Genomic DNA, 22,090 nt, shown 5'->3' with positions numbered 1-22,090 from the left:
TCCCCAATAAACCCCCCCTCCGTCAGGCTGCAGTCTGGCATGGAGCCGCCCGACCCACGGAGCTCACAGTCCCTGGCCATGTCCAGGCCTCGGCCGGGGGAGCGGGGCTTTAAGTGGTCCTGCTCCTCCTCCATCTTATCCTCTTCCTCCTCTTCCCCCTGGCCGACCCCTCCCTGAGTCCCCTCCTCCTCTTCCTTCACCTCCTCCTTCACCTCCTCCCTCTCCTCCTCCTCCTTCACCACCTCCTTCCCCTCCTCCTGCCACCTCAGGGCGGTCACGTCCCCGGTCACAAGGAGAGGCAGGGTGGCCATGTTGACTGAGTCCGACGCCAGGTCAGGGTCGCAGCTGCTCAGCAACCCTCTCTCTGGGATGGGAGCCTGGAGGGGACACACAGTGTGAGATCAACCTAACCGAATGGGACATGCTCTTTTTTGGTCTTCCTCACCCTCTTTTTGGATTTCCCAGACTGACTGTTTGAGTGTTCACAGGAGAGGAATTTCTTTTTTTATCTCCCTCAGTTTTGTCTACCTCCCTATTCGTTTGTCTGTTTGTTTCTAAATAAAGGAGCCTTGAGGGAGAGTGAATTTGAAGCACCCTTCTCCACTGTTCTCTGTTGTGTATAATCTTACTGGGGTATGTGGAGCTGTTTTACTGGTGGTACTATAATGTTGTACATACAAATAGTTGTACAAAACGTTTTTCCAACTTTAATACAGATCATAAGGTTACAAGTTCAAATCCCACCTCTGCAAGTTGCTTTGGATCAAAGCTTTTGCTAAATGAACACACCATTACTATTATTATTATTATTATTGTTAGTAGTAGTAGTAGTATTGTAATCATTCTTATTATGAATAAGATGGAGCCAGTCAAGGAACACATACCGTACCTCCCGGTAGTGTCCGGGCCTGGTCCTGGTCTGCAGGATGGCCTGTCGCTTGTCCTTCTCCCTCAGACCCCCTGAGGAGTGGCTGGTCCTCAGCACCTGGCCCTGCTTGTGCATGGGGTCCAGCTCCACGTCGCTCCACACCTGTTGCAGGCACCGCACACACACACACACAGCGGCAGGGGTTAAAGGTCAGACCTAGATAGATCGCCTGGTGTGAGGAACTACCTCAGAGTGTGGACGTCACCCGTTTATTGTCGTTTGGGACCGGTACAGGTACTTCTCTTGACAGTTTCCTAGCGTCTTATCTAAACATAGTATCAATAATCCAAATTTATAAGACATTAATCCTAATCCTATATGAAGACCTCTTTTTAGCATAAACATAAGGGTACAAACAGAGCGTTTGTAAAATGAATGTGTAAGATTGTGTGTGTGAGATGTGTGTGTGACACACGTGTGTGTAGACAGTGTGTGTAGGCATGCTGGCCTTCTGGGGTCATGGAGTTAGTTAAGAGCCCTGGGGTGTGTTTGGACATGTTTGTCAAAGCCAGCATAAGGTCTTTGTCATCATCTTTGCTCTGTCCACACACACATACACACACATTCACACATGTATGTGCGTCCACAAACGCACATACAGGCACATAAACACACACGCATTGCCTCTTAGGTTGTGAATGCCTCAGTCTTCCACGGCTTTAGAGAAGACGGTCTTAGCAGCATTGTGTGGTAGGTCTCGCACAGAGGGGGGGGGGCAGTCTCATTCAGCTCTTCTCACAGTTGTGAGAAAAAGCTGTCATGAGACCAAAACAATCGTTTCCCAGAAGAACGTTTCATGGAATCCTCTATTAGAAGTTCCTGGAAGGTTTCTTAAGAAGAGGCTGGGTCAACAATAACAGGGGAGCCAGCTAGTGTTACATCCTGTCTCAGGGTGCGACAAACAAAGGTACGACCATAATCAACCAAAGTAGATCATACGATTAAATATTTGCATCAAAATCACACGCATCAAAATGTGCGCATGGAGAGAGCAACCGAGATAGAGAGAGAGAAAGAGAGACACAGAGAGACAGCCTCCTCTTCCCCACAACCCTCTTACAACCCCCGAGCGCAGTCCCCAGTAGACAGTTGGGAGGGCTGTCACTCAAGGATGTCAACATCCTCCTCGCCTCCCTAGCCCCTCTCCTTTCATTGCTCCCCCCACCCCCCTCTCGCTCACCCCCCCCGGCCCCCTCGACTCACCGTGTCCCCTGTGGACATGGAAGAGACGCGGTGGAACTTGGTCTTGGAGCTGGAGGACTGTCTGCTGAGCATGGAGTCCCTGAAGGAGGACTCGCTGTTGGACACGGAGATGCAGTCTTTCCTGGGGGGCCGGGCCAAGCAGTGCAGACAGGGAACTCTCTCTGACAGGGTATCTCTGATGGAGGAATGGAGGGATTTATGAATACATAGACAGGTAGACAGGCAGACAGACAGACAGACAGACAGACAGACAGACAGGCAGACAGGCAGGCAGGCAGGCAGGCAGGCAGGCAGGCAGGCAGACAGACAGGCAGACAGGCAGACAGGCAGACAGTGAGACAGACAGGCAGACAGTGAGACAGACAGGCAGACAGGCAGACAGGCAGGCAGGCAGGCAGACAGGCAGACAGGGGATAGCATAAGACAGATAGGTGTGTGTGTGAGTAAGCCTGTTTGCGTGTTTATGGCTTGAACGACTCACCTGTAGTTAGTGTGGATGATGGCGTAAATGAAGGGGTTGTAGATGGCTGACGCTTTGGCTATGACAGCCGGCACAGCCTTGGAATAGGGACTGAGGATACTGGCATATCTGGAACACACAAACATTCCACACAGTGCTAGTCGATGTGTGTGAGAGAGCGCCTGCTTAAGTGTGTGTAAGCATGCATGCGTGCGTGTCCAAATGTGTGTGACTACGCGTCTAATCGATGTGTGCAAGTGCGTGCATGGAGTGTGTGTAAGTGTGCATGTGTGCGTATCAAAGCGTGGGTGTGAGTGCGAGTGTGTGTGTGTGTGTGCTTGTGGAGAGTCGATGGTCAGTCATGTGTTTGTGCCTCAGTCAGCAGGGTCTGTTCCCCTGGTCGGTCTATGCGGGCTGTGTCGTGCAGCACTCGCCAGTGAACCCTAGGTGTTGCACACTGAGCAGGAGGAATCACATGCTTGACGTTCCAGCTCTTCTCCGCCCGTCGCTTCCTATCCTCTCTCTCCGAGCGAGACCAGGTCAACTCGCACCCCCATGCCCTCCCCTTTAGCTTTGTGTAATGTCCTAGCACTTAAACAGATACCTGTAGCCTAGCATATAGCCTATCATGTATTCATTTAGGAGGCACTTTTATCCAAAAATACAGAAAGCGTGGGATAGCGAACCTGAAACGTCTCGGACATTGGTAAATCATCGAGATACAGCCCTCTATTAGATTTTGCGGAGTGTCGTTGTGTTTGACGGCTGCAGCATGGGTGAAACGTCAGAGAGCCCTCGGGGAGGGGGAACGTGGACCAGCGCGAGGCGAGGCCTTCCCTACCCCGCCCAGGCGATAAGAGTGACGCAGGCGTATGGGGACCAGGACAGGACGTAGACGATGATGACCACGGACGCTATCTTGGCCAGTTTCCACTCCGTCTTGATGGACTGCTGCTGGATCAGGGTGGACTTCCTCACATGAGAGCCCAGCTTCTCCATATCCCTGGAGGGGGGGGGGGGGGGAACAGGCGTAGCCGAGGGGTGAGAACAACTGGTCGTGTGCATGTGTGTGTGTGTGTGTGTGTGGGTGCATGTGTGTTTGCATGTGTGTGTGTGGGTGCACGTGTGGGTGGGTTTGTATGTTTGTGGGTATCTGTATGTGTGTGTGTATGTGGGTGGGTGTGTGTGTATGTGTGTGTGTGTGCTCACCTGCTGGCGCTGCGGATAGCCAGGAACATGCAGAGGTAGCAGTACAGGATGACTCCCAGGGGCAGGAAGAAGACGAAACAGCAAAGCATGAGCGTGTAGCTCTTATTGGCTGGCGTGGAGGTCACATAGTCCCACGTGCATGATGTCATCAGGCCCTCAGGGATGTAGGAACCTGGAGAGCAGTCCGGCAGGAGGAGGAGGAACGTAAGAATGTGTTTGTGTGTGTTTGTGTGTGTGTGTGTGTGCATTTACACAAATGCGTGTGTAAAGGAAGTGACGGATGGAGGGATGGAGGGCAGAACCGAGGGAGAAGAAGGATGAACTCACTCCAGCCCAGCAGAGGAGCCAGGCTCCAGAACAGAGAGTAGAGCCACACCAGCAGGATGATGAGGCAGGTTCGCCGCTTCGACGTCCAGCGAATGGCCTGCAAGGGCTTGGTGATGACGATGTAGCGGTCGATGGAGATAGCCAGCAGGTTGATCATGGATGTTATCCCAAACAAGGCCCCACAGAAGGCATACATTTTACAGCCTGAAGAGAAATACATTCACTGTTAATCCAGAAAGCAGCCATTTTTTATCAGGGGGGTGAAGAAGATAATATCATCTGAGGAAAAATAATCAATATCAGAATAGGAAAAACATTCTAATAAACATTTATATTATTTATATGTAATAATATAAAATCTTAAAGGATTTCGTTTAGAATGATCCTTTCTGACCAGGATTCCATTTTTAGTTTCACTGTAGGACACTAAAAATGATTTAGTGAACATGTCTGAAGAAAAAAATTGGCATGAAGGTCAGAGCTACCTGTCTCCCCGAACGCCCATTCCTTGTACAGACAGTTGACAAAGAAGATGGGGGACTGTGTGATGGCCATGAGGAAGTCACTCACAGCCAGATTCATGATGAAGTAGTTGGGCGGTGTCCGGAGCTTCTTGTCACTGAAACAGAAAACAAGGGCTCAGGTTTCTGAACGTTTTTTTTTTTTTTTTTTTACTCTGTTGGATTTAATTGAAAGACTTATCTAAGGAAATAGGTTGGTGGGGTTATTTGTGCCGATCTGTGGGCAGCTGTGATTGTGACGCCCCCTGCGACATTGCTTGTTAAAAAACGCTATAAAACTGACATTTTGATTGGATCTGACCTAGACTCAGGCAGGAATCCTTGGTTCTGTAACGATGCTCCAGCATTTGTCAGCTGTCAGTAGAGTGCTAGCAATACTGCTGACACCACTATTATTTTGATTACTGACCACCCATTAATCCTGCAGAAAGCACAATTCACCATAAGTGATCCTCCCGAAGCTACCTCCCCCCATCTCCCACAAATCCATCAACCCGTCTAGAAATGCTTCTGTATTCCAGGAACTCTTTACACTTGCCCGAAACCCATTTATGAGGTTTATCAATGCTTGTATATATGTTGAGATACAACTGCAAGCGGCAGGAAAGTCTATTCCACATAATGTTGTGGAAGGTTTCGAGGGTCTCTTCTTCTAGTGCAGTGTAGACACAGAGACTGCATGGCCTGGTTCTGTGGTCATGTTACTGCATGGCCTGGTTCTGTGGTCATGTTACTGCATGGCCTGGTTCTGTGGTCATGTTACTGCATGGCCTGGTTCTGTGGTCATGTTACTGCATGGCCTGGTTCTCTGCCCTTGTAATTGTAATTCCAGAGTGTTGTTGACATGGTTGTCAGAAGCTGTGAGCAGAGCAGCGCCCTTATAGATCCATCATTAGGGACACATGTCACATATGAAACCAACTGTTGTGTCTCACAAGTAGTGAGATGTTGCAATTATAACAAATTAACGAAAATAATCAAAAGAATACATTATGTCCTGTTTAACGATGCAATGGTTATTCCAAGCATCATTCCAAGGTCTTCACTGCACATCACTATGGGAAGGAGAGGAGGTGGGGGGGAGTGAGTGAGTGAGTTTGTGTGTGTGTGTGTGTGCGTGTGTCTGTGTTGAGAAGGGGTGGTAGACAGTTTGTACAGTCCCGTTCTCACTCGGTCTCACATGTCCCTCCACTGCTCGCTGACCCGACATCCTGCATGAAGGTCACATGAGATTCTCAACCAATCAATGTTGATAATGTATTCGGGCCCAGCGTGAGACAGTCGATGGGCGGTTTGCAGATCGTGGTGCCATATGTTCCCATTTGGCCCGCAGGGGCATCCACATGAGTCACGAAACAAACCTCGATGACGTTCCTAGAGAAGCCCGACTAGGAACGTTTCTCGGAAACCAGGATTGAAACTCGTACGAGAGAAAGTGAACTCACACCGTACAACGCTGTCATGGTTGTATCTCTCAGCGCCTCAAGTCGCGCGCTGAAATCCTTCCATCACGACCAGTACACGCCTGCAGCTCAGCTGACTAAATCCTTCGCTGATAAATCAAGGCCTTGCCACTGGTTAACTCCTTCTCGGGATAAAGCATTTCCCTCAAGGCTTCTTAAATAATGACAGGTTTAAATGCAGGCCTTGTAATTCTGAACTTGATAGTACAGCGCGGAATGTTACACTCTAGCGGTCCACAGCGTCCTTTGATGTTGCTCATGTGTAAGGTTTCCGCACTGTGTCAGTGAGCATTGCACGCTCGCTGACGTTCGCCAGACACTTTGATCTAAAACCCCAAACATTTTTAACTCCGCAAAACGGACAAATCCCAAACACACATAGAATGTGTTTCACACGCAGGTGCACACGAGCATACAGTAAACGCACACACTCGCACACACAGACTGTGAACGCACACACTCGCACAGAGACTGTGAAAGCAGGCACTCACACACGCGCTATATAGGCACACGCTCACACATACTGTACACACTCACGCGCACAGGCACAGTGCAGGCCCATTCCACTTGGTACTCTCTCAGGGTACATTTAGTGCACGTTCCAATTAATTTCAAAGACTCAATGACTTTATACCATTACGTAACACCTGTGTTGCCAGTGACATAAACAGTAATACAATGATGTAATTAGCTTAGATAGACAGTGCTACATGGTACAGCTTCCTCGGAGGAAAATTAATGTTTTATATTGCTTCGCGGTAAAATAGACAATTCGTTGGAAAAAAAGAACAAGAAAACATTTAAAAATCATACATCCCTGAAGATATATTATGAATCACTGCGTGCTATATGGCGCGCGGCATAGCTGCGCCGCCGTTATGATCAATATTTCTGACGGGCCGAGCTCATACATTACATGAACTGTTCAGTCAAGAAAAAACGATACAGCAGCTCACGCTGTTCTGTGTGTTGTTCCCTACTCTGAGCTAAAACATTCAGATGTTCCTGTTGCCTCTGTGTTCTGGGGAGGGATGAGTAGAGGGCAGGTGGAGGGAGAAGAGAACAGGAGGGAGGAGAGGAAGGAGATTAGAGGACAGGGAGGAGAGGAGAAGGAGGGGAATGGAGGAGAGGAGAAGAAGGAGATTAGAGGAGAGGGAAGAGAGGAGAAGGGAAGATAGGCTAATAGAGGAGAACGTGGAGAGGAAAGGAGAAGGAGTTGAGGCGAGGAGAGCAACAAGAGTCATGTAGCAGCAACATCACTCCAAATTCCTCCTAATGTACAAAGCATGTCATGGACCCAGAGGAATCTCTTCCCATTGCTGGACTGACTCTGGCAAACCTGGCAACCTTCCACTCATCCCCCCCCCATCCCTCCCACCCCCCCTGCTGAGTCCCCGGGCATGGACACACAGGCACACCCTCCTCTCAGGACATGGCAGGCCGAACACGTCCCTGAGCGACGCCTCATGGCTCAGCTCTAAAGTGCTGCATGTGGGTTGAATCAGATCACTGGCCATCCAAGACACACACACGGGTTCAGTACAGATGTGAAAAAAAAACCCAGACAGAGATGAGCCCCATAACCTTGAGTGGCACTCAAGAACTAACACCACCGCCTGCCCCCCCCCCCCCCCCCCCCGCCCCCATCCGGAGCCCCCCACCACCCCTCCCCAGCCCCCCCTCCTCCCCCTTCAACTCCTCCCTAGAACCGTGTCACCTTCTGCTCACAGAGGAGGGGAGGGGAGATGGGGGGAGGGGATGGGAGGGGAGGGGAGGGGAGGGGAGGGGAGAGGAGAGGAGAGAGGAGAGGAGAGGAGAGGAGAGGAGAGGAGAGGAGAGGAGAGGAGAGGAGGGGAGGGGGGTGGGGGGAGGGGAGATGGGGGGAGGGGAGGGGAGCCCTGTCAACATTCAGTTACATTCCCATGCAGAACAGTGGGGCTGTGAAAAGTGCCACAGCACTGCTTGGTCAAGCACGTCCCATCTCCCTGACCGAGCAGCGAGCCTTCTGTCCTGTCAGCCAGCGTTAGCAGCTAGCTGTGTCGCTCGCAGCGGCTACGAAAATAAGACTTGAGTGTCAGGAGCAGCGCCGTGTCATGGCGGATAAACGTCAACGGCACACCAGCAGTCTTTACGTGGCCCAATCGGACGCGAGGAAGCAGAGCGTGGTCCCCCGGCGAGCGGGCGAGGTTCCTGTTCCCTCGGCCGGCTGGTGCTGACGGAGGAGGAGAGCCGCGGTTTATGGAGGAGGACTTGCGAAGGCCTCGGGGGAAACTTGTACTGTTAGACCCCATGGGTGTTCCTCCCCTCCCCCCCCTCCCTACCTCCCCCCCCACCCTCCCTACCTCCCTCCCTACCTCCCCCCCTCCCTACCTCCCTCCCTCATCCCTTTTCTCTCTTCCCTCTGCTCCTCCTCCCTACTCACACCCACCCCCTCCCTCATCCCTCCTCTCTTCCCTCCCTTCCCCCACACCCACCCCCTTCCTTTCCTCCATCCCTGGCCCTCCCATCCCCCCTCTCTCTCCCTCCCCCAATCCCCCCTCTCTCTCGCTCCCCCAATCCCCCCACTCCCTCCCTCCGACCTACCAGAAGAAGGCGTACATGACCAGGACGTTGCCACCGACGCCCAGCGCTCCGATCACCAGAACGAAAAAGGCAACGATGTAGTGGGCCTGGTCCGGAACGTCCACCTTCCGGAAGAATCCTCGATCCATGGTGTCCATGTCAGCTGTGGTCATGGCAACAACACACAGAAACCAGCCTGTCAACTACATAATTATACCAGCCTGCCAACTATAGAGTGATACAAGCCCTCTCAGCTATAGAATTATATAGGACAACATACAGAAACCACTTGGTTTAGACATAGAAAACCATCCTGTGAGCTATAGAATTATATAAGACTGCACAGAAAGGGAAGCACCCAATCCGAATTCAGGAATTAGCAACCCAAGGCCTTCTGACATTCAGCTTTCCACTCCAACATCTCACTCACGTCCTCCACCCCTCTAAACACAAACTGTCATCTGTCAGGTTTCTAAGCATTATGGCCAACCTTTACATCAAGTCTGAATGGATGTATGGACTGTTTTAGAAAATACAGAGTTTCAGCTTATCTCTCTCCCTCTCTCTCTCTCTTTGTCTGTCTCTCTATCTTGCTAGAAAAGCTGAACATTTGTTGAACGAAAAACTGACAACCAAAATGTGCATGAAAGGAGGGCGATATTTTCATGGGGCCCAACATTTCCCCAAGCCGGAAGGAAGGAGAGCTGGTTGTACTGAATGAGGAAAGGAATCTGTGACCTCAAATAGATATTTTAATTGTAACAGAGTTTGTTGTGTTGGTGAACTCTTATCTGGTGTTGTTTGGTTAATTAATGTTGTATTTATGTTCATTTTGATTCATCCAAGATTTTATCCTTCTGTTCTCAACACTTTTAAACCTTTAGCTCATGTTTATCTCATAACTAAATATTATTTGTCTTTCTCAGTTTTTCATAATTTATCAATAGAAAATATAGTTAACCTGGGTTCATGGTTATTTCACACCTCTGTTGCCTGGGTGACAGTATGGAATATGATGTTACACTTCGCTCTTCTCGGCTGGTGTTTGCGGTTTCTGTGAAGATATAAGCCTCTGTATAACAAGAGCTATTAGACTTTTTCATGTAGTACGCTTAGTCCGGACATTTTCTTCAGTTTCAGCCTCTCCAGAGAATGAAAGGCTTTCTATGATAAGTGAACTTGGTAGAAATTGAGAAAGAGGTACATTTTTTCTTGTGCGGTCATAAGGGATGTACTTTTGTTTTCTCTTTAGGATACTGAAAAGTACGTGAGGTAAGAGGAGAAAAGGCAGAATATTTTGTTGAAGACCGAGCTATTAAAGGGGCAATTGACTGCAAAACCGATTTTACCTTGTCATTGTTGAAAAACGACAGTTCGGAGGGTTAACTGAACATACCGTGAATATCAAAGTCCATTGACACCTCTTTCCTATTCAAATCTCAAAAATAATTTTTTTTGCTGTAAAACGCTAGCTTTTCAACAAAGCCACCGGTCCTACGTAGGACCGGTGATCGCCCTCTTATTGGCTCTGGTCTGTATCTTTGTCACGCCCCAGAATTTACATCCAGACCAGCCCGAGGTAGCGTCTATCTCCGATACTAGTTTAGCTGCGCGCTGCTCTGTGTAGGCTACTTATAAGGAATTACAAAGAACGTTTTGAATTATAACAAGGATATTGAAAATGGACCACGATCGTAAATGCTGTGTTCCAGGCTGTACAGGGAAGGCTAACACTCACAGTCTTCCCAAGGAGCCAAACATTCAACAGGCATGGCTGCTGTTGTCTATGAGAAGATCCCGGCGAAGTTCGACACTCAAACATTCATTTGCTCTGAACATTTCACCCAAGACAGTTTTGACAACCTTGGACAATTTCAAGCAGGATATGCTAGGAAGCTGAACCTGGAAAGAGGTGCTGTTCCAACCGTATGCTCATTGCAACCGCAAGCTATAAGGACAGTATGATGTTGTGCTAACAGTTATTAGCAATGCTAACGTTTCCTGTATATAGCATACCAGGTAGAATGCTAAATACGTTTCTACACACATCAAATGACTCTAGCTAGACTAGCTGTAGTCGGCATTAGAAGGGAAGCTTCCGAAAAATAGCCAGAAAACGAACTGCAGTCTGGCTTATTGCTAACGCCTGTCTAGATAATCTATTTGAACTGGAGAAAGGCAGGTTCTAGATACAGGATACGTTAGCATTGCTAGTAACTGTTACTAGTAACACCTAGACTGTAGGCATGATGTAAACAAGTTTAGCTTGCTAGTTAACGCAAGAGCATAGGTAGAATGTGTGATAATTTAGCCTAGTTTATTGGCAATGGGGCTAACGTTGATTCATGTTCCTGACTGTGTTTCATTCAAATAAATAACCTGTGTAATGAAAATCTACAATTCACGATGCATGTTTGTCCAGATCTTTGTCATGTTATTTTACAACAAGATATCTAGAGCTAGCCTAGCTAGCTAACTGAAGCCGAGTAGAATCACGATATGGTTTGGTTGCTAAGCTGTAGTCTAACGTTCTACCCACCTAAGTCAATCCAGTTTGCTTCAACAACAGAAGTGGAAACAAGTAATGTTATCATTTCAAATGATATATAGTCAATCTGTTGAAAACAGTGTTGTGTAGACACAATAGATTTATTTGCACGTTTTTATTTAAAGTCTCCAACTTCGGTGTTTCAGCTAGTGCTGCTGTTGGCCGTGTTGCGTTTTTGCTCCCAGCTTCACTCGTTGATAACCAACCAATCAGCGCGCAGCTTATCTAAATATTAATGAGCATACCATAAAAGGAGAAAAGCTAGTGTTTTTTCCCGGGAACATTTCAGAGGATCTGTCAGAGGGCATAGAACAGCACCCGGGCCATTTTCAACCCAACCAATGTTACATACCCTATTCGGAGACCTTAAGGAACAGTGTGAAATACCCCAAAAACCCAGTCAATTGCCCCTTTAAGTAATTTTGTAATGTAATAATATGTAAAGACAACTATAGAGCGGCAACTATAATTTTTGTGTCTTGCAAACCTACGAGGGTGAACACTTTGTGTGCATGACACAAAAATGAAAGAAAACCAATAAATCTTATCCTACATATAGAATAGAATGTATCTGGCAGAAGAGAACATGTTTCTAGGCAACCGCTGGTTTCCAGGGCATAATAAGGAATGGAAAAATAAGTTACGAATCTATGGCTGAATCTATGACTGAATCTATGACTGAATCTATGACTGAATCTATGGCTGAATCTATGACTGAATCTATGACTGAATCTATGACTGAATCTATGACTGAATCTATGACTGAATTGATTTGTCAGAGGCCACATTCTCCTGGCTGACATTCATTTTTTTCAAATACATTTCATTAAATTAGCAGAAGAAACTCAGGGATCGCTTCATTGTACAACGTCAGTTCGGTTCTAACGACAAAGTGACAGAAAAGGGCACATCTTGTCCAAAAGTAATTCAACCACACTTATTAATCCCTCTGAAACATGAAACAATTTTCCATAACTAGACAGGGTGATTAACCTTGGGCTGGTTTTTGATTATGAAAATGGCTGTAGGGGCCCGATTTCTCCTGTCAGGGGCCCACTGTGTCACTGAGGTGCTGGCTGTAAGAGGATTTATTTCTTTAGATTAATGTGATCGAATCAGGAGAGCCCATAGTGTCACGCCATGCTCTCCTCGCAGGAAGCTGTTGGGTTTTCATCGCCATGGTGACCTACTTCAAGTTCAGGAAGTGGATTGGGAGCTGTGTAGGACTTTAGATGTTCTAAAGGAGCTGCATAAAAAACTGGGCATCTAAAGCTGGATTTCACATTTAGAATGACTGTTGTTAGCAACACATCAGTTTAAGCTTCCATCAACTGCCATTTAACTGCTTGGCAATAAGCTCAGGTAACATTGTGGTTACTTAGGAATTGCTGTAATATAGAAGTTTATAGTGACACTTCATTAGGCTTTTCTACACAGTTTAAACACAGGTGAAACCTACTGGGTCAGTGGATGTTATTGTTGATCTTGTTTTGGTAACTCAACATTCAACTGCACCTTCACGACATCCCCTCCCCCCTCTCACCCCTTCCCCCCCCCACCCCTCTCCCCTCTCAATCCTCCCCCCCTCCCCTCCCCCACCTTTGTGACCCCCAACAACTTATCCCATTAACCACATAGGCATTCCTATTTACCTACCTATAGTTAATGTTACGCACTCATTTATTTCTCATTTATTTCAGGGACAATGCACACTAATCAACAGCAAAACTGTAAGTGCGCCAGAGTTAGCCAGAGAGGCTAATTTTCATCTGCTGTCCACAGCCAGATGTTTAAAGGCAGCCTAAAATTACAAAATATCAAATAACATACTAAGGTTAAAATAAGTCAATAAACACACAGTAACGTAGACACACCCAGTTCACATATAAGCAACAGAAAAGAGTACTTGCAGTACAAGCGCACATATGGCACTGAGGCACATAACACACATCAACACGACAAACACACATATAAGCAGACAATACATCAGTGTTTGCATACCTGATTGGCAACAAGCCATTCCTTGAGGCTATGTCTGTCACCACAAGAGTGTGCTGAATTTACAGAAAATGCAGATTTGCTAAATTTTTGGCTAAACTGCAGTCACATGGTAGATAATGGAAACTTAACGTCAGCCCTGTTCTAACACGGAGATGAAAAGATGCTATGAAGCATCTCTCTCTCGCCTTGCGTGTGTGTCACGTATTCCTGATGAGGTCGTAATCCTCTCCAACTATCCATCCTCTCCAACTATTCAAAAACTATTCTTTTATTTTCCTTTTGACTTCTCTCTCTCATGGGCGGTTCAAGTGCCACGAATCCCTCGGAGAAAAAGAAGCGCTATACATCAGACGAATATGCTAATATTCATGAGTTTCTTTGGTCACAGCCAATTCATCATTATTGTAAAGCATCACTTGAATCGGAATGTATTCTGAACAACCATACTGTTCCGGGACGGGAGGCCAAACCAAACAACTAGGTCTTCTGAACTCTTGTGTTTGATCATTTCTTTCCGTTACATTACATTTACACATTTAGCAGACGCTTTTATCTAAATCGACATCCAAGAGAGAGTTTTACAAAAGTGCATAGGTCACTGATCATAACAACAAGATAGCCCCAAACATTTCCAATACTTAGTGACCCTAAAATTGAGGATTATATCATTTATCTTCCGACACATCAATTAAGTCTTAAATTGCAGTATGTCACATCAAAACAAGGATACACTGCTGTGTTCATTGTTGTTTCTGCTTCCTTCTCTCTTTTCTTATCTTTCTCCATCTCTCGTCTCTCCTATCCTTATTACTCCCTCCCTCCCTCCATCCTCTTCTCCCTCCCTCCCTCCTTCCCTCTCCCTCCCTCTGTCTCCCTCTCCCTCCCTCTGTCTCCCTCTCCCTTCCTCTCCCTCCCTCTGTCTCCCTCTCCCTCCCTCTCCCTCCCTCTGTCTCCCTCTCCCTCCCTCTGTCTCCCTCCCTCTCCCTCTCCCTCTCCCTCTCCCTCCCTCCTCCTCTCTCTCCTTCTGCCTCCAACTCCTAACTCCTTCTCTCTGTATCTCTTTCCCTCTCCCTCATTCTCTCTCCCTCTTTCTTTTCCTTCCCCCTTGTTCTCACCCTCTCTCACTGTCATGACTGCGTCAGAGACAATCACCACCTCTCACCTTCCTTCCTCACCCCAGCCAAAAGTGTTAAACTCACATGAGCTTGAATTTTACGAGAATTCATTTTGGAGAAATTAGGAGTTGTTTGCAACATTCCAGTGACCAACTGACTAATGACTTCACCGCAGCCTGTCAGCCAGTGGAAGGATATCCATCTGTTCGTTTACACAGAACCAAAAGTTTGAACTGTGAAAGCTTTCTGACAGCTCCCTCAATGACTTCCTTTCGTCACTTTGTGCTGAGTTTGATGGACAACCTCAGGATAACATGTTTTTCTTATGAAACATAAACTCTAAACTCATGCTAAATGTACTGAATAGATATGTATGATGTTCTGTATCAAAAACATGCATGGACATGAACAGACAAACACAGATATAAACGTCTAATGGATTCTCTCTCATGATTTTACAGTAAAAGAACATGACTCTATTTGATTGGCCAGCAGGTCAAAGAATCAGAGCTCTGCAGCTTGTCATACATCCACGATGCTCTCAAAACACACTATACACTATAAACGGCAAAACTGAGGGAAAACATCAAAACATCTTCCCTATACTCCACCTGGCACGTGTACGTACTAAACTGTCCTAAACTGTCCCAACCGCTACAAAACACTCATTGAAAACCTATAGGGCAATACGTTATGAATGAGCATAAACACACTAATCCAAGATAGCTAAACAGCAGCACAAGCAAAGTAGTGCAACTGTAAACAGAGGAGCAGGTGGGAAACCTCCATAGCACCTCTTCCAGAGCTGTGGTCTTGGTTTAGGGTCACCTGCTCTAGGTTCTCTAAACAGTTCTTCTTAGGACACAAAACGGCAAGAGCAGTTGTGCCTCATCTGATCCACCAGAAGCATGACAAGGAAAAAATGGACACATCTTTCAGTCAAGCTGAGTTAAAGAAATCTGCACTGTACCTGCTTCAGAGTCCGAGTCCTTCTGTCGTGTGTGTGTGTGTGTGTGTGTGTGTGTGTGGAGTGGACCACAACTGTGGTGCTGGTGGACCAGGCGGAGATGACCCACAGCTTCACTAATCCAGGGCTGGTAAGAAGATGCTCTGGAAGAGAGACGATTAGTGCTGGAGGAGCCTCGATCGCTCTCTCTCTCACTCTCCCTCGCTGTCTCTGTCCCTCGCTCTCTCTCTCACTCTCCCTCGCTGTCTCTCTCCCTCGCTGTCTCTCTCCCTCTCCCTCGCTGTCTCTCTCTCTCTCCCTCGCTGTCTCTCTCCCTCTCACTCGCTGTCTCTCTCCCTCTCCCTCGCTGTCTCTCTCTCCCTCTCCCTCTCCCTCGCTGTCTCTCTGTCCCTTGTTCCCTCGCCGTCTCTCACTTTCTGTGGACCCCCCCCCCTTCTCTCTTTTCCTCACTGTCTCTCACTTTCTATGAATCCCCCCTCCCTCTCTCTCCCTCTCTCTCTCTGTATCTCTCTATCTGTATCTCTTCTCTCTCTCTGTGTTTATCCTCTCCCTGCTGCTCTCTTCTCAGGCAACAACAGAGCAGAGAAAGGCAGGGGCTCATTGACCCAGCTCCCTGCCTCCTCCCCCCTGCCTCTTCCCCCCTGGCTCCTCCCCCCTGCCTCCCCTCCCCTTCTACCTACACTCCTCTCCTCCCTTTACTCCCGACCCCTCCTCTCCTCTCTTCTACCCCTCTCCTCCCCTGCAATCTGTTAATTTGAAATCTGTAATGGTAGGAAGTCTGGAAATTAACTGACAGAAGTATGTATCCATAGCTTTATGTGTGTGAGCGTGCATGTGAATGCCATGCATTAATGTGCACGTGTATTGTGTGTGTGTAGACAGTAAGTGTGCACTTGTGTGTGTGTGTTGTAATAAATGTCTGTGGATTTGCGAATGTGTACAACATGACATACTCATGTAAATCCAGCCCTAAACCTTTTATAAGTGACACCCCACTGAAACCTCGAGGGAGAAGTTCAGGTTGATAACAGAAGAGAGACCGATATTCAGTCTACAGTGTGGGAACGTGTCACACCTAAAGCATGACATGGGATTACAGACTTCAACGGGGATTATGCCTTACAACACGTAGTGAGTCAGACAGAGCGAGACAAGCCGGGCAGATTGAGATTCGGGAGTATCCGACTCAGGTTGAGATTCAGGAGGATCAGACTCAGGTTGAGATTCGGGAGTATCCGACTCAGGTTGAGATTCAGGAGGATCAGACTCAGGTTGAGATTCGGGAGTATCCGACTCAGGTTGAGATTCGGGAGTATCCGACTCAGGTTGAAATTCGGGAGTCTCCGACTCAGGTTGAGATTCGGGAGTCTCCGACTCAGGTTGAGATTCAGGAGAATCAGACTCAGGTTGTTGTGAGAACAAACGACGACGGACAACTCCACATGAGCGCAGTGGTCACAACCCCTGCTGACCCCTTGCCGAAAACAGCTTCAATCAGTTTAACGAGGGGCAATTGATCACTACCGCTCCACCAGAGTGTATGTATATCGTTAGTAATCAATTACCCCCCAATCCCCCAGAGCGATTGTCCAACTTGATCCAGGCAGCCATGTGAGCATGGAAAAGCGGTAATGAAAGTCTGGAGGGCTGGGAGTAGAGCAGGGGGGTGAGGTGTGAGTCTATCGGTCCGCTTCCCTGAGGCCCCCGCGTTGGTTAGAGATCCAGGGCCCTGGAGGATCAGACCTTTTAAAGCAGCAGCATCCTTCTTGTTCACAGCCCAGCCATGTGTGAGGGCGGTCCTAGGAGGGGGCGGATAAAAGCCTCCCATGTTTCTCATCACACGCACAGCTGAGCAGACAGCTGCCCTCCACCCCCCCCCCCATACACACACACACACACACACCCATACACACACACACACACACACATACACACACACACACACACACATACACACACACACACAATGGCTTCCTCTTCCCGACACCCTTCTGACAGAACCCTGCCTTGTTTAGTCTGGATTTAATACGGGGAAGTCAGATGGCTGAGCAGTTAGGGAATCAGGCTATTAATCAGAAGGTTGCCGGTTTGATTCCCGGCCGGGAAAAATTAAGTTGTGTCCTTGGGCAAGGCAATCCTACTTGCCTCGGGGGAATGTCCCTGTACTGACTGTAAGTCGCTCTGGATAAGAGCGTCTGCTAAATGACTAAATGTAATGTAATGGAAGACTGTAATGGAAGACAGGGAAAAATATAATAAAGTATGTTTGCAAAGTAGAAATACGAACATACTGGTTGTCATTAAGTAAGTGAATATACCAAATCTGTCAATTTTAAGTCGACTTCCAATTGTGTAGAAAAAGGATTAATGCAATGAAAATATAAGCTCTCGTTTACCACATTTTAATTAGGAGTGACTCCTAGCATGACTCCAGTCTAGCCTGACTTCAGTCTAGCTAAACCAACTGTCATCTCCCTGACTTCAGTCTAGCTAAACCAACTGTCATCTCCCTGACTTCAGTCTAGCTAAACCAACTGTCATCTCCCTGACTTCAGTCTAGCTAAACCAACTGTCATCTCCCTGACTTCAGTCTAGCTAAACCAACTGTCATCTACCTGATGCACTTTCACTGGAGAACAGAACATGACTGTTTTTTAGAGACTTTAATCTGGCAATCTTTTTCTAAAAAAGAGACTCAAGTACCATAATCACCCCCCCTTTCACCCCCTCCCCCCCATACCAAAAAAGGAGTCAAACACTGTGGTTGTGTTGTCGGGCAGGGTGTGTGTGTGTGTGTGTGTGTGTGTGTGTGTGTGGGTCACCACAGAGCAGGTCAAAGCTGGTCCATGGTTGTGATCACCAGCTGATCCCCGTGGCAACGTCATATCGCTGCGGTAACAAAGCTGGCTTGTTTTCCCGGTGTGGGGTGTACACAGGGAGCAGTGTCTCACAGACAGGCTGTCTCAGTGTCTCAGGAAGACATGAGGGATCTCCAGACATTACACACACACAAAAACACACACACACATCCCCACCCACACACACACAAAAACACAACACACGCACGTCCTATGATGGAAGCCCTCCTAGATCAGAGATCAGCATCTGAGTCTGGCTGACTCACCTGTGAAGAGTTTTACAATTTTTCAATGTTTACAATTGCAAACAAATCTTGGTCAAAACTTAGGTCCCATTGTCCAAACTCTTCACACAGTCAATGAAACAGAAGTGTATGTTCACTGCTTTCACACAAAATGCATTCAATGAACACATTCTCGAAAATCCATACTCTTTTCTCCTATAATCCACCACCACCAAAACATTCTGTATTTGCAGCACTTTTAACGAATGGTGACATACAGTTTCCAAAACTGTTACAAAACCATGAAATATTGATTCATGTGAAAAATCATCCAAAATTCAAAGATAATGGTTCATAATTTTTGTAATGTTTTTTTCATCTCCTGTTGCGTGGCTGAAAATCTCCACACCAACACAAGCTACACACATCAACACAACCCACACACACCAACAAATCCATCATGCACACCAGCTGAGTACACAGTACACACACCAACACAACCCACACACATCAACACAACCTACAAACACCAACACAACCTACACACACCAACACAGTCCACTCAGACAACAAGTAACCAACAACAAAGAAAGATTATGTATACCGTATACTGGTTGTGTGATGTGTGTTTGTGTACCTACCGTACCTGTGTGTGTGTGTGTGTCTGTGTGTGTGTCAGCCAGAGAGGTAGCGTGTTGCTGTGAAGGCAGAGCAGAGGAATCTTTTATCACATTGTCACAAGGCTTTTCAATAGAACGGAGCCCCAGCTGCCATCCTCTCTCTCCTCTCCTGCCATCCACCTGTAGAGGTCGGACGGCCGGAACACAGATGTGCCTAATGAAAGACAAATTCTTTCACAGAACACAGAAGGTCGAGAATACTCGAGTCCACGTACAGATGAAAAAGGTGTTGTAAAATGTAAAATGTTTTTCTTTATTTCTCTTTACTTGAAATGTTTCAAGGTGGGACGCAGGATGATACATGACTGGTGACTGGTTCAAGGCAACCAGCATCATTATTTATCACTACACTGTCATCACTCACTTACTCCCAAATGTCTACAATTCTGTGTGTGTTTAGTGTGTGTGTGTGTTTAGTGTGTGTTTAGTGCCTGTGTGTATGGTGTGGCCCATCTGTCCCACGGACAAAAAATAGGGGGAACAAAGGTTATTGATCAGTGCTTTAATGATCACACTTTTAATTATCCAGGGAATTGATCAACTCTGAATTGCCTTTGGGATGGGGGGGGGGGGGGGGGGGGGGGGGGGGGGGGGGGGGGGGGGGGGGAAGGGGGGGATGAAAGAAAAAGGAGAGAAGATTGATTTGTGAGAATACAGCACACAGCTATTGAAATGCACAACTCTCATTTCAAACATGAGAGGAATCCAAACATACAATCAAATGCAGAACCACCCTCTCTGGTGCTGTGGTAAGGGGTGGTAAACATCTCTATGCTAATGTAACAGGGGAAGTCGCGCTGCAGGTCAATCCTCCCGATCTTTTCCAATCTTAGACTTGCAAGCGCGACTCCTTAACTTAACATACGGCTACCTGAGGAGTGAGTTTACCAATTGGACATCGGCTTCACTAATTAGTAACTAGAAATATAGCTTAGCCTACTGTACTGTGGACTGGGTAATGTGTATGCTTAGCCCCAACACTAACCCCAATTAACATTTACATTTTACATGTTAATCATTTAGCAGACGCTTTTATTCATAGCGACGTTAGCCTGGCTCTGCCCTCCTACATACTTCCGCCCAATTTTCATTTTGCTTCTATACAAGGTCTGGGATTTCGGTGTATTAGTCATTTTTTGGAAACAACATTTTTGTAAGTCCAATCAGCGAACAGAGGGAGTGGCTGAGAACGTTGACGTTGATGTCGTTCGCTAATTTGAGTTGTAGTTCAGAAAAGGCAGCGGAGAAAGATGCAACCGAAGCCATTCGGTTTGGGAAAAGTTTGATTTTTCAGCTAGCTCGTGGTGAAGGAGTTGGCTAAGGCGAACGCTAGCGATTGGTTATGGCAGATCAGAATGGCTCTGGTCAGATCCAATAGTTTTAAACTTCAACAGAGTACCCGCCTTCAAGGAAGTTAACGATTGTCAATGGAGCGATCCCAGACTCTCTGTACAAATTCAATGTAGAGAGTCTGGTGGGACCAGGCTATAGTAGCGTAGGCCAACAGTACAAATAGTGGATTTGAAAAGTGGTGGTAAAACCTTTGAACTTAGATTACAACGTGGACGTTTGGATTTCATGGAACCAGTGGTCATATGTCAACCCTAAATTGTGATTTAGGTACAAAGGTTTGACAACATCCTCAGTATAATCGGAATTGAAGATGTCAAAGTTGAGCCAACAGTGTCATCACAACGCGGAAATTCAGATTTCAGGGGACGAGCGGTAACTCGTCACCTATAGCAACAGAACCCTGTGAGCTAAAAGCCTGAGCCAAAGAAAAACATAGAAACATATATAAAAAAATATAAATACATTTAAAAACATTTTTTTCTATGGCTCTGCTAAAAGCTATAAAGGCATTGTTCTGACGTAAATCTACTGAAGAGGCCAAATTTGGCTAATCGTGCCAATCACCATAATGCACTCAGTTGCATTATGATGTAAAAGATGGTCGACTGTCAGTGTTGACAAGAAATGTTGTTTAATTGTAACTTGTTTAACTACATGCCTCTTATGGTTCTTCCCTTTGGCACTTATTTGTTTTTTCATAATGTACAGTATGCTTTATGTTTTGGTTGCCCCAAGGGCGTAACCATGGTTTAGACATTGGGGTGGTCCAAATGAATACCCTTCCCCATCGTCTGCTAAATGGATACATGTAAATGTAGCCTTCTCCCGTAAACACGTAAAGGCCATGGCAATTCAATGTCGTAACCTCCCTAGGCTATGTTCCTACATTGTAATGACGTTGTTGTCTCAATCTATAGCCTACTGACTTGGTTCAATATAGTGAAGCTAGCCTTGCTTCCAACCCCCAGTCTAGCACACACACACACACACACCACACACCAGTTGAATCTAGGTCGCTCATTAGGAGCAAACATATTATCTAATAGCACTGGGGCTAAAGCAGTCATTTCTATTAAGGACTGCCGCATTGGATTAGTGTGGATTAGCTACTGTCCTGAAAAAAATTATCAATGGGAAAAGGGATGTTGGAACATAGTTAAGGCGATGCTAACTGGAACATTAGTAATCCATAGCTCCTTTAGCACATCTTTTCTTGTGTGGGTTATTTCCACAAAGATCTTATGGCTTTTTAAAGCTGTGACATTATGCAAGCATGTCGAATTTATGCCTTAAATATTTCAACAGTCAACTGTGTAAGGAGACAGCAGTGTAATCAGTTCGATTGCTTGCCCGTAGGCCTACAAACCGCACTGTTCCTGGTGGTGGAGTAAACAGATGATGGACAGAAAACAGCAATGTAAGCATCTCTGCGATGTGAAAGGTGCATGTGCCCCAAGGACAGATTCAAGATCCAGTGCTCTATTCCAGGTTCCCACTTCAGTACACATCGCTGCTCTGTATACGGAGCCTCTGAAGTCTCACACCTCAATTCATCGCTCTTCGCTCCTTTCTTTGTAAATAGCTCATACAGAAACGAACGTCACACTAAGTATGTAACATCTCTCCAATTACATTTTATAACACACCTGTTTTATCTAATGATGTCCGCAG

At 46.7% G+C, this 22,090-nt stretch overlaps 1 protein-coding gene across 1 annotated transcript; it reads right to left on the bottom strand.

The window, feature by feature from the left end:
- Positions 1–255: 255 nt before the first annotated feature.
- On the bottom strand, positions 256–15,525 carry opn4xa (opsin 4xa). Its single transcript, XM_047045232.1, has 10 exons — positions 15,308–15,525; positions 8,695–8,836; positions 4,613–4,746; positions 4,128–4,331; positions 3,801–3,972; positions 3,433–3,594; positions 2,613–2,720; positions 2,132–2,306; positions 885–1,030; positions 256–377 (listed from the first exon to the last, which is right to left on the bottom strand). Exons 2-10 carry the CDS (start codon positions 8,829–8,831, stop codon positions 350–352), a joined length of 1,266 nt encoding a protein of 421 aa, XP_046901188.1. The 5' UTR covers positions 8,832–8,836; positions 15,308–15,525; the 3' UTR covers positions 256–349.
- Between the last annotated feature and the right edge of the window lie 6,565 nt (positions 15,526–22,090).

The sequence above is a fragment of the Hypomesus transpacificus genome, chromosome 22 (genome assembly GCF_021917145.1).
Source record: "Hypomesus transpacificus isolate Combined female chromosome 22, fHypTra1, whole genome shotgun sequence".
NCBI classification, from domain to species: Eukaryota; Metazoa; Chordata; class Actinopteri; order Osmeriformes; family Osmeridae; genus Hypomesus; species Hypomesus transpacificus.
This window is presented reverse-complemented; position numbering and strand designations above follow the sequence as displayed.